The 8,468-nt window shown below is 47.8% G+C and overlaps 1 protein-coding gene across 5 annotated transcripts in view; it reads right to left on the bottom strand.

Annotated features, from left to right (window-relative positions):
* Nucleotides 1-229: 229 nt before the first annotated feature.
* The window catches only part of INO80 (INO80 complex ATPase subunit), a 131,187-nt gene continuing 122,948 nt past the window's right edge, over nucleotides 230-8,468 (bottom strand). For 2 of the 5 annotated variants that reach the window (XM_022587428.3, XM_089907334.1), the window contains exons 32-36: nucleotides 7,703-7,791; nucleotides 5,423-5,578; nucleotides 4,959-5,118; nucleotides 3,638-3,853; nucleotides 230-1,194 (exon numbers count right to left, since the gene is read on the bottom strand). In XM_022587428.3, the coding sequence (XP_022443136.1) occupies nucleotides 977-1,194; nucleotides 3,638-3,853; nucleotides 4,959-5,118; nucleotides 5,423-5,578; nucleotides 7,703-7,791 (839 nt within the window). In that variant the 3' untranslated portion in view covers nucleotides 230-976. Of the gene's footprint in view, nucleotides 1,195-3,434; nucleotides 3,854-4,958; nucleotides 5,119-5,422; nucleotides 5,579-7,702; nucleotides 7,792-8,468 lie in introns of all 5 variants that reach the window. The other 3 variants (XM_089907335.1, XR_016392116.1, XM_089907336.1) reach the window with 3 other exon arrangements.

Here is an 8,468-nt window from a genome sequence, read left to right as displayed (position 1 = left end):
CTCCTGGAGGTAAGCAAGCTCAGGCTGGTGGGGCCGGGCTGGGAGGGTGGGTGCTGAGCCTGCCCTCTCTCCATCCTCTCCAGCTCACTCCGCCATCCCTTCCTTTCTCAGTGCAATACAGACAGTGCATACAGCCAAGCAGGGGGCTGAAGGGCAAGGGTGGGGAGACTGTGCATTCAGGAAGGGCAAGGGGAACCTGCAAGAGGGGCAGTGAGGATGTCCTGCTGATTGAGGTGGCTCCTGGTCTGTTTACTGGCTTCTGGGAGTCCCGGAGTGGGAGCTGCTGCTACTGTTGCTGGTGGGACCTGAAGGTTCTCTGATGCGAACCATGCAGGACAGGGGAGGAAATGCTGGGAAAACAACTGCCTCCAGGCATGCTTCCTCTAGCCTTCTGTCATCCTCACAGACCACTACCTTCTTCTGCACTCGCTGCTCTCCTCAACCGGGACACTCTGGCAAATGGGGTTTGGAGACTTGGGGAGTTGCCCACGACTGAGGACGTCACATAAATGATTTCCTCCCTTCCTAGCCCCACAGGAAATCACAGCCCTAAGAGAAGTCTCCACTGTGGAAGGCTCTTCACAGCACTTGCTGAGCCTTTGCAAGGGACATGGCCAGAGCCGAAGAGTGGAATGGGGATGGAGACTGTGTGCCTGAGCATCTAAACAGGGTCTCTGTCAGGCCCTTCCCCAGTATGAGGTTTAAGACTTGCCTATCAATTCCTTTGAGATGCTGTGGGCCTGATCCCTGTCCTTGGGCCTTCTTCCTACAGGCAACCCCAGAGCATTCCTCTTGAGACACAGGTGATCAAAGTGCTCACGCCAACCACCTGCCTGTCTTTCCCTTGCTGCAGCTGGTCATCGCTGCCCTCTGGCTTGGGATGAAAGATGCTGCACTGGGCAAGCCATCCAAAGACCATCGGCAGGCCAGGACTCTAGCCCCTGGTTTGGTTGAAGGAAGCTGGAGGGCCAGGTGGTTACCGTCCTCCAGAGGGGTTGGTGCCTTTGCCCTGTTTCCGGACCAGGGAGTCTGGGGCTAGGCTGCTGGTCAAGTGGAGGCTCTTGGGAGTCCCAGGAACACTATTTCCTTTGCTCAAAGGGGAGCTCAAGGGAGAAGAGGCGCTTGAAGGTCCAAAGTCAGCAAGGCCAGCAGGCCGAACAAGGGACGTCTGCAGAGGACTGCTGGCGGAGATTCCTGTGGAGAGGGAAAGAGAGGCAAGACGAGCGTAAGCACCAGTCCTGTCTGAGTGCCTCAGTGCCTGACCTCGGTTGCTGGAGTCTGGTCTGGAGATGAGGTCGTGGGGAAGCCCGCTCCTGCCACTCTTCTTAGCATATTTACTTGCTCTTCCTGTCAACTGTTTTTTCAGTAAGAGAAAAATGATACCTACCCAGCTCTCTCCACATTACCGCATCAACAGGGAGTAAAGATGTCACCTTGGCACTGAAGGGCAGAGCACACATTATATAACATGGGAAAGCCAAGGCTGCAGGATGAGCCGTAACTTACAGGCACTAATGTATTTTCTTACACATTCGTTCTTCCTTTTCAGGATACCACTTGTGATTAGTTGCTTCCCTCTTTATTTTTTTAAAAAATTATTTATGTATTTATTTTTAAATTTTTGGCTGCATTGGGTCTTCGTTGCTATGTGCCAGCTTTCTCTAGTTGCGGTGAGCGGGGGCTACTCTTCCTTGCGGTGCGCGGGCTTCTCACTGCGGTGGCTTCTCTTGTTGCGGAGCACAGGCTCTAGCCGCGAGGGCTTCAGTAGTTGTGGCACGTGGGCTAGGTAGTTGTGGCTCGCAGGCTCTAGAGCACAGGCTCAGTAGCTGCGGCTCACGGGCTTAGTTGCCCCGTGGCATGTGGGATCTTCCTGGACCAGGGCTCGAACCCATGTCCCCTGCATTGGCAGGCGGATTCTTAACCACTGCACCAAGGAAGTCCCAGCTGCTTCCTTCTTAATTTCAGAAGATGCCCTCTACTCCCCAGTCTGGCCAGAGGACACAAGGCTGCCCACTCTATCCTGTGTCTACATTCATGCATTCTCCTTGTGTTGGAGGCAGCTACCCCTGCTCTCGAAGCCCTGCCACTTTAAGGACCTGGTTCAAATCTCCCATCTCCAGCGATGGCTTCCTGGGCAACAACTCTTTTGAACATTCCTAAGAGTGAATTCTCAGCAGGCAGACTCATGTCTCCTCACATCCACAGTGGAGCTGTGGGTAATGTCCAGATCAGTCCTTTCCCTTGTTTTCCGTTCCCAGTCACCAAGCACTGTCAATTTTTCTTGTGACACTCTACCCCCTGTTGCCTCCGGGAGAAAGCATGATGAGTGTCATGCTTTGCCCCATCCGTGGGTGAAATCCTGCCATGGCAGCCTTGACCACTGCCATGATTGTTATTTTCCAAGGGTGTGATGAGCTGGCAAGAGGTTAAGAAACACTGGGGTAGGCTATCATACTTCATATTTGTTGAATGAACAGATAAATGAAGGCCGCTATCCCTGGAGGAGGAGAAAGGGGAGGTAGCCTAACACTTACTGAGAACTTTCTATCCAAAAATTCCCCTTACTTGCTGCAGCAGCCCTAAATCCTAAGCCTGCGTTTCCAATGGGGAGAGAGGTCTGTGCATGGTGGGGGTGCCCTTCTCACCGCTCTCAGATGCCCTACATTCCACTGCTACCCTTATCCTCCACAGCTCATGGTCACAATAGCTAGCTACTTCCCTTCTCAAACTTCCCAGAGCCCCTGGTCACACACCGGGTAAGCTCTCGCTCAGCAGGTCCTTCCAACCCTGACTCCCGCAGCTCCTCTTCAGCACAGCCTGACTGACCTGCTCAGTGACCCCCAATGTGCCTTGGTCACTGTTAACTCTCTGTCGCCAGTTTAAATCCTTCACCATCCTTCTCTTTCCTTCTGAATTAGCCTGGCAACTTTGTCATCAAATCCACGGTTCCTCCTTCTTCTGATCTACAACCAGAATTAAGGCCTTCCCTCTTCCTTCATTCAGGACGCGCATACTGCCTTGTACTGCTGCTAAACAAATTCTATGCCCAGCTTCCCCTTCTCATTTTCATTATACACTCAGGTGCGGGGTCCATGTGTTATACTCCTATGCACACAGCAGGTATTTTTTTTTGGTTTTGTTTTTGTTTTGGTTTTTTTTTGGCGCCACGTGGCTTGTGGGATCTTAGTTCCCCAACTAGGGATTGAACCTGGGCCCTCGGCAGTGAGAGCACAGAGTCCTAACCACTGGACCACCAGGGAATTCCCTACAGCAGGTGTTTAACCCTAAGGTAATGGAGCACAAGGCTGGGTAAAAGTTAACTTGACTACTGAAATGTAATTATTAAAATGTGGGTCCAGGGGAAAAAAATCAGTTCTCAAAGCAGGAGAAATTCTGTTTAAAATTCAGCTTTCTCTGTTTTCACAGTTACTTACGCTTTGAAGGCAGTACTGTGCCAAGTCACAAGGGCAAGGAGAGAGTCAGGACCACTCAATGCTGAGGCAGAATCCAACATGGGCTTGGGAAGGAGCTTTGGGCCTGGAGGTGTCCTACTTGCTCTACCTGGCGGAATGCTCAGTAGACCCTTCAGACTGTCCCCGACCAGAATGGAGCCCGTAGTCCCCTGGGGCTTCCGCACCTTTAGACACGTTGTACCCGTATGCAGCATAGGCAGCTGCAGAGGCCGCGGCAGCCCCTGCTTTCGCTCCTGCCATTGCAGCAGCACTGCCTGCGGTGGACTTCCGGCTCCGGCCCTTCCCTGCTCCTTTGGCTGTGCTTCCTGAACCTTTGGGGCGGCCTCGGCTTCGGGCTGAATGACCACGTCCTGCAGCCGGCATTTCCTGAATGGAAATTCCTATGGGAACAAATGGGCCAAGAGGGAAAAAAGTTTATTTCTTCATTTGTTAACAGACTCTTCTCCTGGACAGGGAAGATGGCTTTCAGGGTGTTTGTTTCAGGACTCCCAGGGAGGTCTACGCCTCAATTTAATGGCTGGGACACAGCATCACACAGCATTAGTAAGAACTGTAAATAGCTACAACAGCCTGACACCTCAAGCTGCTTTTCATTCTCTAAGAGTGGTGCCATTACTCCTGAATTTCTTCTTTCAACTAGATCATTACTAAATGAACTCCAGAGACGTGCACCTGTGATTCACCTGCACACTCCAATGTTTTCCTGCCTCAGAGAATCAACTTTTACTCCCAAGGTTGTTTTTTTTTTTTTAATTAATTAATTAATTTATGTTTTGTTTTTGGCTGTGTTGGGTCTTCGTTGCTGCGTGCAGGCTTTCTCTAGTTGCAGCGAGCGGGGACTACTCTTCGTTGCGGTGCGTGGGCTACTCAGTACGGTGGCTTCTCTCGTTGCGGAGCACAGGCTCTAGGCCACGCAGGCTTCAGTAGTTGCTGCACACTGGCTCAGTAGTTGTGACGCATGGGCTCAATAGTTGTGGATCGTGGGCTCTTGAGCACAGGCTCAGTAGTTGTGGCTCACGGGCTTAGTTGCTCCGCGGCATACAGGATCTTCCCCGGACCAGGGCTTGAACCCGTGTCCCTGCACTGGCAGGCGGATTCTTAACTACTGCACCACCAGGGAAGTCCCTACTTCTAGGTTTTAAACTTAGAAGTCCTCAAGAAATAGCAGCAACGCTGGGCCCCACAGAACAAAGTGAGGAAAGGCCTGGAAAAGCTAACTATAATTAAAAACTGGCAAAAATAAGGGTGAAATATGAAAGACAGGAATGGCTAGAAAACAAAGAAGTTTGAAATCTTTATGAAGTTCTTATTTTACATTCCCTAAACCTTCTCATTCTCCCTTTCACTTGAATCGACTAATGAAAGAATGAGGCTACCAATTCTTTTTGCTCTACTCCACTCTTCTTTAATGAAAGTAGAAAACGGCATTATCCAAGAAGGAATCAGGACCTCACCCAAGCTGTATGGGACAGCAGCATCACTTACCGTTCACAGTGTCTGACACGGAGCCCGTTATGGAAGCAGGAGAGTTGGTGGCTCGAGACTGAGGGGCTGAGGAGGCTGGGTCATCCACAATGACCAGCATGTCACTGCTGCTCTCGTCGGGGGGAATAGAGCCGGTGTGCAGCTCACTGCTGATGGAGATCTAGAGGCAAAAGGGTCATGATCACCCCCCCTCCTAGCACCCGCAGCCCATGGCCCTCGTGCCTACATCAGGATGTGCTTCTCAGGTCTCACCACCATTTGCCTCTCCTGCCTGGCTTCACTCCTGAGAGTTAGACCCCCTGCTTTGGCTCCAAAGAAGGCAGCCTGTCCTCACTTGCTTTTCTTCCCATGGATTCCACATGTAACCCCTTCTACAAGGCAGGAGAACTCCTGGAAAAGCAAAGGCTACCAGGTCAGGACACAGTCCCCACTGCTGTGATGAAGGCATCTAAAAGGAGCCTCACCTCACTGAAAGGGCTGGGCATGGCTGAGTCCACACTAATGAAGGAGTCATCCCCGTCTGCAGAGAGGTTGGAGTTATCAGCCGAAGGAACAAATGGGATCACTAGGTTCACACCCTCCTTTCTCCTTTTCCCATCCAATTCATCTTCCTTTTTCTTCTGGGAACACACAAATCAAGAAATATGGAAAAAGGATGAGGATAGGCACCAAGAGAAAAGTGGGGTTGGAGAAGAAAGTGATGACAGAAATTTGACTCTTTGTAAAGTTCTAAGTTTCATTTTATTCAATTAGCATATTATTAAAGGAAGAAAAAATCCTAAGGAAGGAGGAAAGGGATGGCTTAGTAAGAGTTTATGCATATTCTGGCACAATAATACAGAGTTGAAAGGCCAGTCACACTGAACTGGAGCTGTGCCAAACCTAATCCTCACAGGGCGGGGTACATGGTCAGCTTCCAGCATGGCCAAGCTGCAGCACTTCTCAGGGGCTGAACTGATGCAGCCCCACAAGAGGGAGGGCCCGTGCTCTTAGTATATTTTCCGCACATCTGTTTTCACTCTGCCTTCTTTTTAAATATGTATAAGGGGAATGAAGGTTCTTATTACACATAAGGAATACTGAGGTGGCTTTTCATTATTTCCTCAATTTACGCTTAAGGATTGAGCGACTAAGCTACACTAAACAGTTCTAGAGCCAAGTTCAGGAGGGCTTTGTCACAGATGAGAGATGTGGAAGAACAGAAAGTGCTTAGAAAATTCTGGGGATCACACCCATCCACTGCACCTAACGGCATTTGTATCTAGACCTATATTAGGGTTAATACGGTATGTCTTTGTGTAGTTTATATTATCACTGGGTATTTATCTGAAACTTCTTATTCAGAGTAGGGATGGCACCTGATGCAAACTCAGTAAACCCTACAATGTCCTGTTGAAGAAAATCACTCTTTCTTCTTTGATATTGTTTCTGAATAGTAGTAAGCAATGGGTTAGAGATTTGAAAGTGGAGTCATAAAAGAGAACCTGAGAACATGGGTAGAAATAGCAGCCCAGACTAGGAAGAACGTGAGCCTTCATTCCTAAGATTTTTTTTCAACTCTGTAAATATAGTGAGTACCAAGGGCATCCTTCAGGCTAGAAATAGTTCTGCTTAGCAGAAGGTACAATCGAGGGTGTGGATTGAGCTGGTGTGTCTATCAGAAGATGAACATATAATATAGACAGGCTCCCAGGCTGCTGACCATCAGGGCCATACAGCCAAAGGGACACGAGGCCCTATACAAGCTTGCATAAGAGGAAGAAGTGGACCTCCACTTAAAGCACAACCAGCTTTAACATGTGACTAGACAACATGCTTCAGACAAACCAAACAGTCCAGGGAAATGATACATGGACAAATGTCTGACTTGAGGGCCCAGAGCTATGGCAATGTCTGAATTTCAGCACAGCCCAAAGGTAAACCAAACCCACCAGAAGAAATTAGGAGCCACTTTCTGGAAGGTAATAAAATGGTTTCAAACCAACAGCCTTTATTTATTTATTTTTAAATTAATTAACTAATTATTTATTTGTTCAAACCAACAGTCTTTAGGCATGGTAAGTTTGGGAACCTAGTCAGAACTAATGGGCTGACTCCTGAAACAAGAGTAAGTCCTGGAGACCTCATTTCTGATTTATATATCAGTAAAGATCAGGGGTAAGGATTACTGATATACTTTGGTAGAAACAGCAAGACAGGGAGAAATGCAGGGGAACTACATCCCACTTTGCAGCCAGCCTGGTGGGCTCAAGTAGGAAATGTCAGAAGGGAGACAAAAACAACTCAAATCCTTGGCATGAATTGGAGAAAAAGATGAACAGACTGGCCAGCGATTTATTTTTCCAGTAGTAGATGACAATGAATGGTACACTAGCAGAACTATGGCAGAAAGACTGGATCTAATGACCTCTTAGGTCCTTTCTAAGATTCTACGGAATCTAATAATGTAACATTCATCTTACATTTATTAGACTTATGCTTTTTAACAGTCCCAACAAATCGTTTCCATAATTACATGTAACCACAGACACATGTAATTATGTCTGTGTGGGGAGTACAGTTCTACCAAGGCTGCATTTCTCCTGCTTGATTCTCTATCAGGACAGAACTGCTGTATAGCACACGTAGATGGAGCTGGACACCAACCAGTAACCAAGACGACAAGCCTGTACCCTGAATCCTCTTCTGTAAGGACCACTCTGCACCCCCATCAGTCCCTGTCCACCACCCCAAACTTGACATACCTTCTCTGCGTATTTTTCCCGCTTGCGCTTGCGCTCTTTAACTCGGTTGGTTTCCTCCTGCTGCCGTTTCTCTTCTTGTCGGAGTCTCACTGTCAAGAAAATTTTAAAAAGATCTGGTGAAGTATCTGTGGCAATCCTAATCCTCATTCTCTGAAATTAAGGTGGCCATATTCTTTTATATTTATGATTGAAGGTATGACTTCTATCCATCTAAGGCAGATAACTGGTGGTTTTCTAACTTGGAGAATGAACAGAGTTCCTTGGATTCTTAACAGTTTTGGGGTTCAAATCACGATTCAGTGACACTGTCATGGGCCTTTCCTTGCCTTTTATTCTTTTTCCTTTTCTTTTCAGTCTTTTAATATCTCTGCATTGCACAGAGTCCTGAAAGGTTTTTAGAAGGTGGTGGCAAATGTGAGCCCCGTAAGAAAGGTGCTTCATCACATTTTCTGATGTGATGCTGTCGAAGTCCTCAGAGGTTTACAAGGTAAGTCTGAAACTGAAACCCATTGTTCTCAAAAGCCAGAAGTACTGGGAGAAGCGTTTGTATGTTACATACAGCAGTGTGCTTTTCCAACTTTTCCATAAAAACATTTCTCTGGATAGAACAGAGTAAATTCATTACTGCTGAGGTGTCAAGGGATACAGCCTTCCTGGTACCCATTTATTTGAAGTCATATTACTCTAACAATACACACAAATTTTTCCTTCTACTCCATAATACATCCTTCTTTGGGTTTTAATATAAAATATTAACCAAAAAAAT

This window comes from Delphinapterus leucas, chromosome 2 (genome assembly GCF_059928025.1).
Source record: "Delphinapterus leucas isolate spDelLeu-1000000601 "Yukka" chromosome 2, BTC_Dleu_Yukka2, whole genome shotgun sequence".
In the NCBI taxonomy this organism is placed as follows: domain Eukaryota; kingdom Metazoa; phylum Chordata; class Mammalia; order Artiodactyla; family Monodontidae; genus Delphinapterus; species Delphinapterus leucas.
This window is presented reverse-complemented; position numbering and strand designations above follow the sequence as displayed.